The sequence below is a fragment of the Phacochoerus africanus genome, chromosome 2, assembly GCF_016906955.1.
Source record: "Phacochoerus africanus isolate WHEZ1 chromosome 2, ROS_Pafr_v1, whole genome shotgun sequence".
Taxonomy (NCBI): Eukaryota; Metazoa; Chordata; class Mammalia; order Artiodactyla; family Suidae; genus Phacochoerus; species Phacochoerus africanus.
Window position 1 is genome coordinate 49,240,291 of NC_062545.1, and position 20,146 is coordinate 49,260,436.

Below are 20,146 nucleotides of genomic sequence, written 5' to 3' on the forward strand. Positions count from 1 at the left end.
AAGCTAAGGAAAACACAATTTAGCAGATACTCAAGGATAAAAGTAGAAAAGAATATTGTAGTTGGAGAGAAACGGTGCTGTGGTAAAGAAGAAAGCCTCTGTGCAGCCTGACCAGGGTCAGCAAGCAGGATGGCAGTGTTAGCCGTGACTGCACAGATGGGCAGGCACTCAACCACATGGAACCTGGGAGGCCCGTGTAGATTTGGATTTTACTCTAAAGGCACTGGTGAACCACTGAATTATTTCAAGGAGACAACATGGTCTGATTTATATTTTTAAAAATTAGCTCAGATTTCTGAGAAAAGAAAGAATTCAGAGAGCAAGAGTGGAGTCCAGGAGACCATTCAGGCGGCCCTTGAATTAGCTCAGGTGAGAGAGGCTGGAGACTTCCAGAGGGTTCTGGAATGGAGATAGAGGGGAGGATTTAAGACATATTCTAGGGAAAATACTGAGAGGTTGTGTCCGTGGATGGTTGCAGGAGGCAAAGGAAAACCAGAAGAAAGACCATTAGGTTTTTGGTTTTGAACCTCTGAGTACATGGTGGTACTTGTATGAAGGTGGGGGAGAAGTCCTTTGGTGTCAGGAAGTAAAGAGTTCTGCCCCATTTGCTGTACAACAGAAATTGATGGAGCATTGTTTATTATTATTATTACTATTTTTAATTTCCCCAATACATTATTTTTTTCCTACTATACAGCATGATGATTGAAAATCAACTATAATAAAATTTTTTTTAAAAAGTTTTGCCCCCAAAACATCTATTGAGCTAAAGAACCACAATATTGGATAATTTCTCTTACATGATTAAATACCATATTATATTGCATGATTGTTCATTTGTGACTTGTCTGTGGCAACTTCCACATCTTAATGGCAGAGTTGGGTGGTTTCAGCAGAAGCCTCATGGCCCAAAAAACTGAAAATATTAACTTTTGTGACCCTTTATAGAAAGTTTAGTGACTGCAATAGAGCCTGGATAGAACCTGGTTTCAGAGTACAGTCTTCATTTTTATAAACCAATGGCCCCTTTTCCATAGTCTTTTTTTTTTTCCCACTGTACAGCAAGGGGGTCAAGTTATCCTTACATGTATACATTACAATTACATTTTTCCCCCAGCCTTTCTTCTGTTGCAACATGAGTATCTAGACAAAGTTCTCAATGCTATTCAGCAGGATCTCCTTGTAAATCTATTCTAAGTTGTGTCTGATAAGCCCAAGCTCCCGATCCCTCCCACTCCATCCCCCTCCCATCAGGCAGCCACAAGTCTTTTCTCCAAGTCCATGATTTTCTTTTCTAAGGAGATGTTCATTTGTGCTGGATACTAGATTCCAGTTATAAGTGATATCATATGGTATTTGTCTTTGTCTTTCTGGCTCATTTCACTCAGTATGAGATTCTCTAGCTCCATCCATGTTGCTGCAAATGGCATTATGTCATTCTTTTTTATGGCTGAGTAGTATTCCATTGTGTATATATACCACTTCTTCCAAATCCAATCTTCTGTCGATGGACATTTGGGTTGTTTCCATGTCTTGGCTATTGTGAATAGTGCTGCAATGAACATGCGGGTGCACATGTCTCTTTTAAGTAGAGTTTTGTCTGGATAGATGCCCAAGAGTGGGATTGCAGGGTCATATGGAAGTTCTATGTATAGATTTCTAAGGTATCTCCAGACTGTTCTCCATAGTGGCTGTACCAGTTTACATTCCCACCAACAGTGCAGGAGGGTTCCCTTTTCTCCACAGCCCCTCCAGCACTTGTTATTTGTGGATTTATTAATGATGGCCATTCTGACTGGTGTGAGGTGATATCTCATGGTAGTTTTGATTTGCATTTCTCTTATAATCAGCGATGTTGATCATTTTTTCATGTGTTTGTTGGCCATCTGTATATCTTCTTTGGAGAAATGTCGCTTCAGGTCTTTTGCCCATTTTTCCATTGATTGATTGGCTTTTTTGCTGTTGGGTTGTATAAGTTGTTTATATATTCTAGAGATTAAGCCCTTGTCCGTGGCATCATTTGAAACTGTTTTCTCCCATTCTGTAAGTTGTCTTTTTGTTTTCTTTTGGGTTTCCTTTGCTGTGCAAAAGCTTTTCAGTTTGATGAGGTCCCGTGGGTTTATTTTTGCTCTAATTTCGATTGCTTTGGGAGACTGACCTGAGAAAATATTCATGATGTTGATGTCAGAGAGTGTTTTGCCTGTGTTTTCTTCTAGGAGTTTGATGGTGTCCTGTCATATATTGAAGTCTTTCAGCCATTTGGAGTTTATTTTTGTGCATGGTGTGAGGGTGTGTTCTAGTTTCATTGCTTTGCATGCAGCTGTCCAGGTTTCCCAGCAATGCTTGCTGAAGAGACTTTCTTTTTCCCATTTGATGTTCTTGCCTCCCTTGTCAAAGATTAATTGACCATAGGTGTCAGGGTTTATTTCCGGGTTCTCTATTCTGTTCCATTGGTCTGTCTGTCTGTTTTGATACCAGTACCACACTGTTTTGATGACTGTGGCTTTGTAGTATTTCTTGAAGTCTGGGAGAGTGATGCCTCCTGCTTGGTTTTTGTTTCTCAGGATTGCTTTGGCGATTCTGGGTCTTTTGTGGTTCCATATAAATGTTTGGATTGTTTGTTCTAGTTCTGTGAAAAATGTCCTGGGTCATTTGATAGGGATTGCATTGAATCTGTAGATTGCTTTGGGTAGAATGGCCATTTTTACAATATTGATTTTCCCAATCCAGGAACATGGACTATCTTTCCATTTCTTTACATCTTCTTTGATTTCTTTGATTAAAGTTTTATAGTTCTCGGCATAGAGGTCCTTTACCTCCTTGGTCAGGTGTATTCCGAGGTATTTGATTTTGTGAGGTGCAATTTTAAAAGGTATCGTATTTTTGTATTCCTTTTCTAATATTTCATTGCTGGTATACAGAAATGCAACTGACTTCTGAATGTTAATCTTATATCCTGCTACTTTGCTGAATTTATGAATCAGTTCCAGTAGTTTTTGGGTTGAGTCCTTCGGGTTTTCTATGTATAGTATCATGTCATCTGCATACAGTGACAGTTTGATCTCTTCTCTTCCTATATGGATGCCTTTTATTTCTTTGGTTTGTCTAATTGCTGTGGCTAGGACTTCCAAAACGATGTTGAAGAGCAGTGGTGAGAGTGGGCATCCCTGTCTTGTTCCAGATTGGAATGAGAAGGCTTTCAGTTTTTCCCCATTGAGCATTATATGGGAAGGGCTTAGCATACTTAAAAAACAGGACAACCACAAGCCAAAACCAAATATTGCATTTGCAAAACATGAAAAAAAAAATACACTCAAGCAGATAATAACAGGAGACCATCCAACCAAAAAAAAAAAAAAAAAGGAAGAATGGAGAACCATAGAATCAACTGGAACACGAGGTTCAAATGGCAATAAATAATCATCTATCAATATCACCTTAAATGTCAATGGGCTGAACGCCCCAATCAAAAGACACAGAGTGGCTGAGTGGATAAAAAGGCAAAAACCTTCAATATGCTGCCTACAAGAAACTCATCTTAGGACAAAAGATACATAGAGATTGAAAGTGAAAGGGTGGGGAAAACTATTTCACGCCAATAGACATGACAGAAAAGCAGGAGTCGCAATGCTCATATCAGACAAAAGAGACTTTAAAACAAAAGACATAAAGAAAGACAAAGAAGGACACTACTTAATGATTAAGGGATCCATCCAAGGAGAGGATGTTACTATCGTCAACATATATGCCCCAATACAGGAGCACCCCAGATACATACAACGAATATTAACAGACATAAAGGGAGATACTGATGAGAATACAATCATAGTAGGAGAATTTAATACCCCCCTCACATCAATGGACAGATCCTCTAGACAGAAAACCAAGAAAGCAACAGAGATCCTAAAGGAAACAATAGAAAAGTTAGACTTCATTGATCTCTTCAGGACACTACATCCAAAAAAGCAGAATACACATTCTTCTCAAATGCTCATGGAACATTCTCAAGAATCGACCACATATTGGGACACAAAGCGAATCTCAATAAATTGAGGAGCATAGAAATTATCTCAAGTATCTTCTCTGACCACAATGCCATGAAATTAGAAATCAACCATGGGAAAGGAAGAGAAAAAACCTACTGCATGGAGACTAAACAACATGCTACTAAAAAACCAATGGGTCAATGAGGAAATCAAGAAGGAAATTAAAAACTACCTTGAAACAAATGATAATGAAGACACAACCACTCAAAATCGAGGGGATGCTGCGAAAGCAGTGCTCAGAGGGAAATTTATAGCAATATAGGCCTTTCTCAAAAAAGAAGAAAGATCCCAAATGGACAACTTAACCCTCCACCTAAATGAATTAGAAAAATAAGAACAAAAAAGGCCTAAAGTCAGCAGAAGGAAGGAAATTATAAAGATCAAAGAAGAAATCAATAAAGTAGAGACTCAAAAAACAATAGAGAAAATTAATAAAACCAAGAGCTGGTTCTTTGAAAAGGTGAACAAAATTGACAACCCCCTGGCCAGAGTCACTAAAAAGAGGAGAAAAAGAACCCAAATAACCAAAATTATAAATGAAAAAGGAGAAATCACAATGGATACAGCAGAAATACAAAAAACCATAAGAGAATACTATGAACAACTATATGGCAACAAGTTTGACAATCTGGAAGAAATGGAAAATTTGCTAGAATCTTACAGCCTGCCAAAACTGAATCAAGTAGAAACAGGCCAACTGAACAGACCGATCACTAGAAATGAAATTGAAGAGGTCATAAAATCACTCCCTACAAATAAAAGTCCAGGACCAGATGGCTTCACAGGTGAATTTTATCAAACATATAAAGAGGAATTGGTGCCCATCCTCCTTAAACTCTTTCAAAAGGTTGAAGAAGAAGGAATACTCCCAAAGACATTCTATGATGCCACCATCCCCCTCATTCCAAAACCAGACAGAGATACCACCAAAAAAGAAAACTATCGCCCAATATCATGGATGAATATAGATGCAAAAATTCTCCACAAAATCTTAGCCAACCAAATCCAACAACATATCAAAAAAATTATACAACATGACCAGGTTGGGTTCATCCCAGGTTCACAAGGATGGTTCAACATACGCAAATCAATCAGCATCATACACCACATTAACAAAAAAAAAGTCAAAAATCATATGATCATCTCAATAGACGCGGAAAAAGCATTTGACAAAGTCCAACATCCATTCATGATCAAGACCCTCGCCAAAGTGGGTATAGAGGGAATATTCCTGAATATAATCAAAGCCATTTATGATAAACCCACAGCAAATATAATACTCCATAGTCTTTATAAGGTGACTCCTTATGAAGCACTCTGTCATGCTTAAAATACCAGTTTCACCATTAGTTTACTGTTATGGTTTATTTTTTTCTCTTCCTATTTATTTTTGATGTGTTTCCCTATTTACATCTCTTTACCCTCTTAAAGTGAATTATTCCTAAGCTGCTCTTCTCAGGCTTTTCCCCTATCATCTCCTTAGTCTCTGTGTAAGCTCACCATCTCTCTTTTGCAGGTATCTGTGCAGAGGCCAGCTTACAAGAGAAACCTCCCCAGTTTGGTAAAGCTTTCCCCAGTTCCTTTCAGCATTTATTAGCACATCACTTACTGTTACTGACATCCCCAATCTGGTTGTGTTTATTTGTTCTCTATCTGCCGTTCCTCAGATGCAATGCCTGTCCTATGAAGGCAGGGACTTTAACTGCTTTGTTCACTGATGTATTTCCAGTGCCCAGGACTGTGCTTGGCATGTGATAGGTGTTCAGTTAATATTGGTTGAATGAATGAACCTGTTCATTGTCTTCTCACTTGGGGGTTCACATTATCAACTATTACTTATTTTTCTTCTGGCCACGCCTATGGCATGCAGAAGTTCCCGGGCCAGGAATCAAACTTGTGCCACAGCAGCAATTCAAGCCATAGCAATGACTGTGCAGGATCCTTAACCTACTGAGCCACAAATATTACTTATTTTTACAAGACATCCAATTTGCATCTCCAGGTTCTACATTTGATCATGCTGAAGATCTTTAGGTCTCTTAGCCTAAAATACAATTTTCCACCCTTACTTTGACTAGACTTCTACCTAAAACTTTATTTAAAGTGTTACTCTTTTTCTAGGACATAGTAAGTTCCCTTATCTCATGCTTTTGCTTATATCATTTCTTCTACCCAGACACTGCTACTCTGATGCCTCTGAAACATCACAGCCCTTTTCCAGGCTCTGTGTCTGCACAAGCTTGTTCCTCTTCCCCTAACTCATACTCAACCAGCAAACCACAGCCCATACTATACCTCTTCAGAGAGGCCTTCCTTGAACAACCCACCAGGTGCCATCTCATCATTTATGTCTTTCATGCCACCTGTGACAATCTAGAATCTGAGTTATTTCTTCACTTATCAGTTGTGTGCATTCCCCTTAGACTGTGAGCTCCTTACAGGCAAAGACTTTGTGTCTCTTGCACACTCACAAGGTCCTCAGTGGTGGGACAGTGCTTGTAACACTCTCAAGGCTTCCTTGATGTCTGCTGGATAAATGAGTTTCCAGAGTGAACTCTTCAGTCTGCAGTGACCTCTGTTCTCTTGTCAAGTCAGAGCCCTTGGCATCGCAGCATCTCTTCTGGGGATGGGTGATTCACTGGCTTAGGAAGACCTTAAGTCTTTGGCTTCGGTGATTGTTTCTTGCCTGCACTGGCTCTTGACCCCTCAAAGAACCCTGCCTAACCCCTCCAGTAAGGTTTAAATACCCACAAATCATAAATTTCACAATGATACATCACATGCACATACACACAATGCTGCATACACAAAAAAGCTCTCATCCTTTTATACCTGGTCCATGATCATCTAAAGCTCCATCTTCTCTGTAGGAATGCTGTTCTTAGTTTTACTTGTTGGGAGAAGACAAAGAATTTATTTGCTCAAGTATTTTCTTTGTGGATTTGGTTTTTTCATTCAGGTATACACACACAAATGATTCATCTATCACATTTTATTTTCTATTAGGAATAAAATCATGAACTGCTTGTGTGGAGAAGATGAACTTTTATAAATGCCTCTTCATAAAAGTACACAAAATATACCCTTTTTAATATGTGAAAGAAAATCGGTATAATCAGCTTAAATTCTCCTCATTAAATTCTATGTCGCATAAGAAGAAAAGTCAATTAGAAAAAACATGCAATAGAAAAAGTGCAGAAATTATGAAGCTTTTAGGATATATTTCTCTTTAAAGAAAATTTGTAATATTAAAAAAAATAGCTTTTCCAATAGGGGTACAAAAAAAAAAAAAGCAAACTTCTCCTGTAAAGAAACAGATAGTAAATATTTCAGGGTTTGTAGGCAATGTGGTCTCTACCATAACTATTCAACTCTGCTTTTGTTGCCTGAAAGTGACCATAGGCTGCATGTATAAATGGTGTGGCTATGTCCCAATAAAGCCTTATTTGTGGACAATGAGATTTCAACTTTATTTAATTTTCATTCGCCAAGAAATACAATTCTTCTGTTTTTTTCAGCCATTGAAAAATGTGAAAGCCATCTTTAGCTTGAAAACCACACACAAATAGCCAGCAGTGCAAAGCTGGCCTGTGGATTGTAGTTTGTCAGTTCCAGGTTGGCTGAGTTCAACTTCGACAAGGGTGATATGTCTGGCTGTGGAGGTTACATGTGCATCAACATGATTGCATGCTGGGGAGTAGGGGTGACCTAAGAAGAAGCTGAGGGAATCTTCCATAGACGCACTCAAATCTAGCCAAATGGCCAGAAGCAGAAATAAGTAATGTGCCCTGCAGTACAGATGCTCCCAGGCTAACAGATAAAAAACAGAATCTGAAGCTGATGATTCACAAACATTTCATAAGATTATTTTTTATTTTGATGTTAGGAATATACAAAATGATTAATTATTTAAAGTTTCACTATATATGAAATTTCCTTAGAACTTAGCAACTTAAAAAAAAATCTTTGGGGAGTTCCCATTGTGGCTCAGCGGGTTAAGAACCCAACATAGTGTCTGTGAGGATGTGAGTTCAATCCCTGGCCTCGCTCATTGGGTTAAGTATCTGGCAATGCTGCAAGCTGTGGCGTAGTTGCAGATGCTCAGATCTGGTGTTGCCATGGCTGTGGCATAGGACGGCAGCTGATGCTTCAACTCAGGAACTTCCTTATGTTGCAGGTGCAGCCACAAAAGCAAAAAAAAAAAAAAAAGAACAAAAGAAAAAAAAAATCTTTGATTGCCACATGGTTGCTTTCTCCACCACCTACTGATTTTGTTTGTTTTTAAATATCAGAGGATCCTGCTTTTACTCTTAACTCAAATCTGATGGGAAGAACGTTTCTCATCTAAATCTCTGTGTGCTGCTCTGGGATGTGGGGATGCTACCCCCATGTTGTGGAGACTAAACTGATGGAGGCTCTCAGCACCATGGTCCTTGTAGTTGTCCCTTCCACCAGCTCTGTTTCCAGGGAAACAGTAGTTACAGGCTGCCCTCTGATGCATCTTCTTTCCTCATGGCCCTCAACATTCCAATTTCAAACTTTGGGGAGGATACAGAATAAATGGGGGAAGTAGGGCTGGGAAGACTGAAATTAAAAATCTGTGTGAGAGAGTTCCTATTGTGGCGCAGCAGAAACGAATCTGACTAGTACCCATGTCCTCATGGGTTCAATACCTGCCCTTGCTCAGTGGGTCTGGGATCCTGCATTGCCATGAGCTGTGGGTTAGGTCACAGATGTGGCTTGGATCCTGCACTGCTGTGGCTGTGACATAGGCTGGCAGCTGTAGCTCCAATTTGACCCCCTAGCCTGGGAACCTCCATGTGCCATGGGTGTGGCCCTAAAAAGAAAAAAAAAAACAAAAACAAAACAAAAAAAACCTTCCTGTCTTAAAGTGTGATTTTTTTCATAAAGGTATAAGAACATGAAGATTAAGATGGTTGAGTTAAAGCACTTGTATATGTAATATCTGCATCCTCCTTTTTAATAATGTCATATCGCAGCCAGTGTTTTTTTTTTTTTTTTTGATAAACTATATTGGAGTATAGGTGACTTACAATGTTGTGTTAGTTTCAGGTGTACAGCAGAGTTAATTAGTGATACATGTATTTAATAATTTAGTAATTAGTCCTATATATGTGTTTGTGTACATATATATCCATTCTTCTTCTGATTCTTTCCCCATATATGCTATCTCCATATATGCTATCTAGAGTATTGACTAGATTTTTCCCCAAGCTATATAGTAGGTCCTTGTTACTGATCGATTTTGTATATAGCAGTGTGTATATGCCGATCTGAACCTCCTAGTCCATCCTTCCTCATTCTTCCATGGTATCTAGTTTTGATCTCCTGTTGGGCAAGTAAGATAGTTTTAATTCCCCTAATAGATCATGTCTATCTTTTATATTTAATGCAAAAATGTTATAGTAAGACAAAGTAAATTTGCTGTTAATGTGTTAGGTACAATCAAACAGTGCAAAATCCTATCCTTCTGAGTGGGAAAACTGAGATTTGAATCACAATGTTACCACTTAGAGTCCTCTTCCTCATTTTAAAACAAAGATACAGATAATAACAGTGAGGATACTGATAACATCAATACCTCCTAGATTTGTTTTAAATAGGGTATCATGTATAAAGCTTCTGGCCAAACGCTATGTTAGGAACAGAGCCTAGCACAGAGGAACCATTTGATAAGTTTGTGCTGAATCCAGTTAATGAATGGGTAATAAGTGCCAAGGCCATGGCAAGTGTTCAGATAATGTCATCTGTCCTTCCTTTCCCTCCCAAATACTCTCAGAATTTTGCAGGATACTCATCATTGCTATAAAAATACAAAAATAATGGCTTCCTAAGCTGCTGAGTGCCAGGGGGGTCACTCTCAGCCCCCATGTATAGACTCTACCAAGCCCCCACGTGCTTGCTAAGGGTTCAGAAAACTAAAAGAGCTAAGGGAGCAAAACTAAGAGTCCTTTCTAACACACTAATGCAATGCATCATTCCCTTCCTCCCAAGGTTTACTTTCAGGATTTTAAAACTGTGCAAGTGACTCTCGAGCAATATTGAGTGATGTTTTCCACAAGCAATTCCATTTTGATAACTGGCCAATTTTCTAACATTGTTGAGTCAGGACCCAGCTTGTAAGTTGTTCCCTCTGAATCAACATGAAAAATGATGAAAACTTTAAGTATAGTGGAAACATCAATAGAAGGAAACAATGAGAAGGACAGCTTTTAGGGCATCCCATAAACAACTTCTTTTGTATCCTCTTATACGTATGTTTTTGATTATGAGATCCACTTGCTTGGGATTTTCCTCTACTCATTTATAGAATGTTAGTCACTGCATTAAGCACTTAAGCAACTGCTTTAAAATAGTGCTTTTAATGTTCTCTTGGTATCTGTGGCCATGGCTGCAGAAGAACTACAGAATCTCTCACTCATGATGCAGTTATTTCCCTTCTCAATTGAGGCAATAGATTTTTAACCTGACTGACCTTGTGTTACCATACAACCAGAGAAGGCAGCCCCTTTCCTCTGGCAGAAGCTATAGAAAAAAGGAAAGAAGGAAGAAGGAAGGAAGGGAGGCAGGGAGGGAATGAGGAAAAAGGAATCCTTATTCACCCCCTAGGTAGTGCATTAAAGTACTAAAGGATGAGCTCTATTTAAGTGCGATTCCTGCCTTTGGTCATCTAAATATATTCAACATAGAGTTTTGACCATGTAATGTTATGTCTAAGGTCACGGAAGGAAAATGAAAAAAGAATGTTTGATGCAAAAATCAAATACTTTATCATAATATGGAACATGCAGTGAGGTAGTTCCTCTGGAAATGATTAGGGGGAAAAGCTACTGTAATAGCCATCACTTACATAGGACCATCCATACTCCAGGTACTGTTTAGGCACCAGCTTTCACCTCTTGGCATATTTACTTATTTCATCCTCCAACATCTGAGTGAGGTAGATAACGTTGCCGTTCCCATGGTACATAAGAGGAAATCAGGACACAGAGAGGTTAGGCAATTTTTCCAGTGTCACACAGCATGTGAGATAAACTTGGAATTTATCTTCTAAAATGAGACTTTGGAGAGTGATAAGGGATGTTATTATAATTATACAAAATATCAGAGGTGAACTGGGGGTGGCTCCAAAAATCTAGGACAACTTAGCCTAAAATATCAAGGATTTGAATCAAGAGCCCAGATGCAAAGTTCACACTTATGCCACTCTGGGAAACTGCCGCATTCTGCTGACCCTCATTTGCAGATTTTGCTCATTCCTACATCATTCATCAATGTACTTTTGCTTTCTAGCACTTTCCTTCCAGATGCCTTACTTTCTTGTTCATGGTCAATTTGTAGTGGACCATTGACATTACAAGTCCTCATCGTTCAAGACCTCAGTCAATGAGGACAAAGGGCTAAAACCTCATGATATTCCTCAGGAACAGATTAGAAGCACCACCTGCTTTGATGAACCAAAGGAGAGCTCAGTGGTTACGAAAAACAAAAGCAAAAGAACAGCTCATGTTGTTTTAGACCCCTTTGCAAAAATGCCTTTATGCTTTCTGATGAGCAAAAATCTATACCAAACCTGAATCCTTTGAGAGCTTGGCCAATAACAGACGTAATGTTCTCAGAGGATTTTATGCTGCATATACAAATTCGAAATGAAAGCATTAAAAATACAGAATGAAAGTACAGCTGGGTTTGCTCCAAGGTTTATCCATGATGAGTCACCTATTTTTATTGCATAAGAAATCAAATCTAGTGTTGTAATGAAAACACGATACAGTGAATTTAGGGTAATTCTTGGAGCGTTTAAGACGTGCCTGTTTGTTCGGGGACACTCTGTCCTTTGAGGCTTCTTCTAACCACTTTAATCTTCCATAAGAAAAGCCTTTTCTCAATTCTTGAGGAAAGTCGCTCTATCATCTAAACACCCACAATGACTGGCTTTAATGGGGCGATTGTTATAGAAGCAAAGTATGTAGATGGCTCTGCATTTATGTCCCTGCAGCAGCACTAGGCATGTATGTACTATAGAGTTACTTTAAGGCATTTGTTTATTTATCCCACCTCTTTTGTATCCACTTAACATCTTTTGTATCCCTAGGTCCCTGAAAACTAACTACATCCAAATTTTACCTAAGGGTTTTGGACAAACTTGGTGAAGAAGGGAAAGAATTGAGAATTAAATTGGTCCTAGTGTCTGGTACAGGATTGAAAGGAGAAAATAAAAGTCATTTTTAAACCATTTTTGCTGTATGAAAATAAAATAGATTTTCTTGTTAATCGCTGCAGGGTTGTGAAGAAACACGTCACTTTAGGCACCATCCTAAGTAGGTTTAAGGCAAAGATGTACAGTTTTAAATATAGTGTATTTTAAAGAACATGTATACTGATAATTTGAAGGCTAGCATTAGAATCTTATCAATCTACGAATTCATATCCCTTTCTATAATGTATTTATTGGAAAATACTATCTTACTTTGTGAACTAGATTCCTATCAAAATTAATGAACACATACTTGCTTTTATACATGTCTTATGCTCAAGACAATGCAATTTAAGGGACTTCTTACAGCAGTTAGTGATCCTAATTGATTTTTATATTCCTTTAGTCTTGACTATGTTAAAAAGTTGATATAATCTGTATATCATAATTTATAGTCAGTCAGTGTACCTCTGACTGAATAATGAATGCAGTTCATAAAGTGAGATGCATGCATGTATAATTATCTCATTTTTACATATTTAGGAATATAGTATTAGACTAGAATTTTTTTAGGGTAATTGGTGCAGAATAAGCTTCCTCCATTTATTTCTTCCTTTTCATTTGTTAATTTGTTTTTTTGTTTTCTATCCAGTGTATATATAAGTAGAGGCATTATTAGATCTCAAGGTCCAACTGTTTTATCTCCTGTTTGTTTTCCTTTGTAATAGAAACAAGAAGTCAGAAAAACCTTCATTTTTTTTTCATCAGTATTTAGAGCAGAGAGGTGAAATAAATTTCTTCTAAACACCAAGTCAACCAAAGTTAGAGTCAAGGAAATGGATAAACTTAGTTTTGCATATTGAATAAAGCTTGCAGGACCCTTCAGGAAGAGTGTGCTGTCAATGTGCTGATCTGTCCATCTGTTGGCGGTGGAGGCTTTGGACCCTTTAGGACACATGAAATGGGTTAGTTATAGATAAAAAAGGACTATATTGTTTGAATCAGTAAAGAAACCAAAATTATTAAGTACATTCTCTGAAAATAGCGTTTCACATCCATAACAATTTATGTATTACCCCAAACCTACTTTCCATCAACAAAATCCTTTTGTAAGCTTATTATGTCAAATTATTGGCCAAATGAAATTCTATCCTATGCTAATAATAGATGTGCATAATAGCCTGAGAGAGCTTTGCTAAAGTATAGTAATACATAACCAATTTAATTTACAACTAAGCCAGTGGTGCAGTAATATATTTATACAACTAATATTGTTAAATTCTTAATTTTCATCCTCTCTCGATTTAAATTACAAGTTTCTTCAGAATGAAATCCACTTATGAGGAACATAATGGTTTCTTACTTCAGCTTTTCTATTGCAATAGCTCTTAACGTTTCCCCATCATCTTTCCATTTAAATCTTCCATGGAACAACTGAAACTTTAATGTGGAACAACTATGGACCTTATAAAAATCATAAAAATTACATTTCTTCATTGAATATATATATAATTAATTGTTTACTATAGTAGTTTTATTACATGTAGTTATATATGTATGTATATATATTTGCATATTTAATAAAATATATTCAGACATTATTAAACATATTAATTTTATCAATAGATATTAAAGTACTTATGATCAAAGACAGAATTTTCCATTCACATATATATATTTATTACTTCCAATTGTGGGTTTGTATTATAAGAATTGTTTGTTTTTACTATTCGTTTGACATTTCTGCATATTATATTGGCTCTGTGGTTACGGTGCTGCCGGTGCTTTGTTATTTGAATTCTAACAGTTCTGTCTCCCAGAGCAATATGATTTTGCTTTTCTTGTCTTCATGATACCCCATCTAACCCATGAGATATTTGTTCCAAAGACAATCTTCAGAGATAAGCACAGAAAATTTGTTCTGAAGATGAAAAGTTCAGATTTAAGTGAAAATGTCTGTTTATAAATTAGGTACATTAATCAAATATTTAACAAACAATACAGTATAGGCTTCTAACAGTTGGAATGCAGGCCAACCATGAACAAGCATGGCCACACCTGTCGGTGTTCCCAGAGTGTCTGCGCAGCCATTGACCATCATTGTATGCTTCCTATTGAAAGCCACAGAAACCAAATTGATAAGAAAAACAATCAAGGACCTTAATGGATATCATTTAATAATAAGCAATATGTCTGTTTTATATCTCTGACAAATATAATTTTGACTAGAATTTTTTTTTTAATCTTATTGGAGTATAGCTGACCTACAATTTTGTGTTAGTTTCAAGTATATAGCAAAGTAAACCAGTTATACATATGTGCATTCCTTTTCAGATGTTTTTCCCATATAGGTTATTACAGAGTATTGAGTAAATTTCCCTGTGCTATGCAATAGGTCCTTGTTACTTACCTATTTTATATATAGAAGTGTGAATATGTTAATCCCAACCTCCTACTGTATCCCTCCCCACTATGTTTCCCCTTTGGTAACCCTAAGTTTGGTATCAAAATCTTTGAGTCTTTTGCTATTTTGTAAGTTCTTTTCTATCATTTATTAGATGCCACATATTAGTGATCTCATATGATATTTATCTTTCTCTCTCTGACTTACTTCACTTAGTATAATAATTTCTAGGTCCATCCATGCAGCTGGAAATGGCACTATTTCATTCTTTTTTATGGTTTAAACCTAATATTTTAAGTTTAGGTATTGAAATATGTTGCCTATGTTGTCTATGGTATATATCGCCAAGTCTTCTTTATCTACTCCTTTGTCGATGAATATTTAGGTTGCTTTGACTAAACATTTCATTCTGAGTATCGTGCAATGTTTAATTTGATCACTTTCGAAAACATTGATATTAGTTGACCTTGTTACTTCTTTTTTAATAGTGGCTAGCATTCAGAAGCTCCCTGCGGCCTCTGTTCTAACAGACATCAACTTCCCAATGAAAGGACGGAAGGGGATGGTTGACTGGGCAAGGAACTCAGAAGATAGGGTAGTCATCCCCAAAAGCATCTTCACTCCTGTGTCATCAAAAGGTAAATATGTGAAGTAATTTAAGCCTTGAACAAAAAATTATGTTTATTTATTAGTACACTAAGTATAAATTACCATATATCAAGCAATTTAGGAAACAGTCAATTATGATTCTAAACTCACTTTGTAAATAATAGAAAATTTAATTTGGTCTTTAAATCTGAATTTACTTGAGGAAAGGATCTATTAAAATGGAAAAAAAAATACACATGCAAATTACAGACCTGAGCTTAACATGGTCAAGTTTCAGTGTTGACAATATCATCCCTTGTAAACTGTGTGGCCTAAGATTTTAAGTTTAGGGATTGAAATATGTTGTATTTTCCATTATATGCAAAGTAATTATGATTTCTGCCTCATATATTTTTTTGGTTTTGAAATCTAAAAAAAACTCTAAGAAAAAATTAAGGTTTAAGAACATCTTCAGTAACCTCTAAAATTTAATGATTATTTTCAGTAGTGACATTTTGATCTTAATTCTCACCTGGGAGATTCTGACATTTTCACCAAGAACTCTGGAAAAGAATTGACTCTCTCCCACATCATTGGGAATTTAAACTCCGTAGGTGCAACTAAAGAAGCTTCTTGTCTCTGCCTGAAGGAAGGTTACTCCATGACACAAAACCACTGAAAACACATCTGGAGCTGAAATTAACATGTGCCGTGTGTGGGTTCACTTGGATGCAGTTAGGAAGGCATTTCTTCTACCTGGCTTTACAGCAGCAAGTTCTGGAATCCCCTTGTAATTAGGAGATTAAAGTTTTATAAGACATAGTATTGTTCTTGCTGTTTTTGCTAATATTTTTAAACTTTATTCTTTTCTAGAATTAGATGAATCATCAGTCTTTGTTCTTGGAGCAGTCCTGTACAAAAACTTAGATCTAATTTTGCCTACTCTGAGGTAAGCTCCACAGTAATAAGCTGTTGTAATCTTTGTAAATTATTCCAAAAATGTGATTATAGCTCATTCTATGAAAATAGTCAAACAAGCTTTGGTAATACAAAGGGCTTTTTCTTAAATGAAACAGAAAATACCAATTTAATGAACAGCTTATTAGCATATTGTGCATTTCAAAACAACTAGAAAAGACAATTTTGGTCTCTGATTATAGCTTTGTAATTCTTTTGTAACTAATCATGATTTGCCTTAAGACTGAGCAAAAAAAAAAAAAAGTCAGAAAAAGAAAACCTCAAGGCTCAATAATAGAATGGGCCGTTTTAAAATTAATCTGTCTTTTCTCTTTATTTGTACTTAATGGTACTGTTCATCCACATCACATGGAATTAAAGGAGTATCACGATGGCTGGGAATACATGATTTTGTTCATTTGCACAAGATCTCAATTTGCTTCTAAATAAATGTTCGATTACAGTTACATTAGGAAAAAATGCTGTTGTTCAATTAGAGGACTAATTTTGGAAGAAATCCATTGATTTCTTTCCTCCTAGACATTAAAAGGAAACAATTACAAATAGTCATTCTACCAACATTAATTTAGGCACTCTACTGTCTTAACTGCTTTACCAGATTGCACAGAGAACACCATTCACTTCTCCTTGGGTGCTGCTGTTCTCACTCTTGGTGACCTGTTTCTTCCACTCAACCTCACTGTGCAAGACTGAGAAAAAGTTGTATTTTAGTTAAATATAGCCTCATAGCAATATGCACTTACACTCTCATGAATTAAGCTTTAAGATTTTCGGGAAAAGAGACTGCAAATGATGTGTACAGTTATACCAGGGGCATAACAAATGGTCTAATAAAAAGAAACAATTAGAGTTCAGTGCAGCAGAAAAAGGCCTCCCAAGGAAAGAACAACAGCTGCAGTGACTAGTCATGATTATTTGGAGAAAATCTTTCTATGTGCAGTGAATTATTAATATAGTTAGTGAGTCATCCAGAGCGATGCCTTCAACCACAGATAAACTCTGTGAATCTACCTTTCTTTAATTCCCTTCTGCTCTGAATGGAATTTGACCTTTCTTTTTGACTTTTAGTTTGTTTAAATTTATATTTTATTTTACTTTTTTATTTTATTGAATTATAGTTGATTTACAATGTTGTGATAATTTCTGTTGTACAACAAAGTGATTCAGTTATACGTATACACATATCCATGTTTTTATTTTTTATTTTTATATATTTGTGTATTTAATTAATTAATTAATTTATTTAGTCTTTTCGTCTTTTCTAGGGCCACAACCACGGCATATGGAGGTTCCCAAGCTAGGGGTCTAATTGGAGCTGTAGCCACCAGCCTCCACCACAGCCACAGTAATGCAGGATCCGAGCTGCATCTGTGACCTACACCACAGCTCACAGCAATACAGGATCCTTAACCCACTGAGCAACCTCATGGTTCCTAGGTGGATTCATTAACCACTGAGCCATGACAGAAACTCCCCATATCCATGTTTTTAGATTCTTTTTCCATATAGATTATCAAGAATATTGGATAGAGTTCCCTGTGCTATACAGCAGGTCTCCATTGGCCAGTCATTCCATATACCACAGTGTGCGTATACCAATCCCAAACCCCAAATCCATCCCTCTCCCCACCTTGTCCCTTTTTGTAACCATGAGTTTGTTTTTGAAGTCTGTAAGTCTGTTTCTGTTTTGTAATTTACAAAACAAATCAACAAAACAAATAAGTTTATTCATATTATTATTTTATTTTTTTCTATTATAGTTTGTTTACAATGTTCTGTCAATTTCTGCTGTATAGCAAAGTGACCCAGTCATATATATATATACATATATATGTATATATATATATTCCTTTTTCTTACATTCCACCATCATATTCCATCACAGGTGACTATATATAGTTCCCTGTTCTACCTGTCTTCTCTTTAGGCATCTTTCCTTCCTCTTTTTTTTTTTTTTTTTGGTCTTTTCTAGGGCCGCTCCCATGGCATATGGAGGTTCCCAGGCTAGGGGTCTAATTGGAGCTGTTGCCTCCAGCCTACGCCAGAGCCACAGCAACAGGGGATCTGAGCCGCATCTGAGACCTACACCACAGCTCACGGCGACACAGCATCCTCAACCCATTGAGCAAGGCCAGGGATTGAACCCTCAACCTCATGGTTCCTAGTCAGATTCGTTAACCACTGAGTCACGATGGGAACTCCTCATATTATTATTTTATATTCCACATATAAGTGATATATGATACTGCCTTTATCTGTATGACTTACTTCACTTGGCATTAAAATCTCTAGGTCCATCCATGTTGCTGCAAATGGCATTATTTCATTCTTTTTTATGGCTGAGTAATATTCCAGTGTATATGTGTACCACATCTTCTTTATCCATTCCTCTGTTGATGGGCATTTAGGGTTTCTTCCATGTCTTGGCTGTTGTATATAGTGCAGCAGTGAACATTGGAGTACATGTATCTTTTTGAATCATGAGCTTTCTGAATTTGAAGAGATTCATGTTTGGTTTTGTTCTACTAATACATTTCTAATAAGTTTACTCTCAACTTTGCTACAGGTTTCTTAAAACACATTGGTCTGTATAGTTTCTCACAGCTAAAATTGATTTACAGTTCCATCTCTGTGTATGATGTTCATTTGAGGATAAATGTGTGTTAAAAGTACCCAGATACTCAAAGTCAGCCACTTATTTCCACTGGGATTTCGTTTGTATAAAGCTAATCTTGAAAGAATTCTAGACTAGGCACTAACTCATAATCATATGACTTGGTTTTTAATTCCAATTTAACAAGATATTTGTAAACATGTCCAGTCTCTCAGTAATCACCTGCCTTCAGTTCAGCTTCAAAATGGAAGCAACTTTATGTGCAATGTTCATTCTATTTGCTGCAGAGAAATGTAGTGAATACAAATAAAATATTCAACAAAAAATGGTTTATATAGTGAATTAGTTTCTCTGCTACATTTTTAACACAACTGCATTATGATTAATCTTATTTTGAATAACACCATAGAACTATAAAGGTGAGTTACCTTTACAGTCAGATTATTCCAACTTTCACAAGTTTATATAGTAAAGGGAATTGGAAATTTAATTGTAAAAAAAAAAAGGTGTTTCAAAATTTTTAAAATCATGGTAGAGGCAGTGGTTACCTGTGGATGGATTAATGGCAACTTTATGGGTGATTTAATGGATAAGGCTGGGAAAAGTCAAGAGCAGCACTCCCTTAATGGTACCTGTGACAAAAGCATTCAGATTAGCCTTTGGACAAGTCACTGACTTTTTTTTTTAATTTTTTTGTTTTTATTTTTTTACAGAATAAAATACATACATTTACACACAATTACATTCACACAGATTATTATAACATGGATCTTAAGAAACAGATTAAGTGATCCCACTGGAGAAGTGGAATGGAAAATATGCTGAGACAAATAGGAAATTTATTCTATATGTTATCCCAATTTTATGGCTTTCATCTTTACTACTTAGTTTTATCTATTACATTTCAATTTTTCTTTAAAAATTAGCATTATATTAAATTTTTATATTATACAACTAAAATTTATAAAGAAGAAAGCCTTATATACCATTAAATTTTATATAGCATAGTAAAAAGAATAACAACTGATAAGCATAACAAAAATAATACACCCTCTGAAAATAAGTAAAATATAAAATGCATAAGTTGGTTAAAAAACAGTGTAGCTATATAAATATGTCCTCACAATTTGTTCTATCTCATTGATTATTCAATAAAGGCATTACACCATTCTAGGTGATGTGATAAACAAGACATTATAGACTTTACATTGTACCATGGAGAGAAATGGTTATTAATAATACAATTGTAGAACTATTATTTATTTGTACAGTGGAATTATTTAATTATAATTATCATA

The 20,146-nt window shown here is 36.3% G+C and overlaps 1 protein-coding gene across 3 annotated transcripts in view; it reads left to right on the forward strand.

Annotated features, from left to right (window-relative positions):
* ADGRB3 (adhesion G protein-coupled receptor B3) overlaps window positions 1-20,146 on the forward strand; it is a 732,417-nt gene that overhangs the window by 402,420 nt on the left and 309,851 nt on the right. For all 3 annotated transcript variants that reach the window (XM_047760010.1, XM_047760017.1, XM_047760000.1), the window contains 2 exons: window positions 15,157-15,306; window positions 16,130-16,205. In XM_047760010.1, coding sequence (XP_047615966.1) covers window positions 15,157-15,306; window positions 16,130-16,205 — 226 coding nt within the window. The remainder of the gene's footprint in view (window positions 1-15,156; window positions 15,307-16,129; window positions 16,206-20,146) is intronic.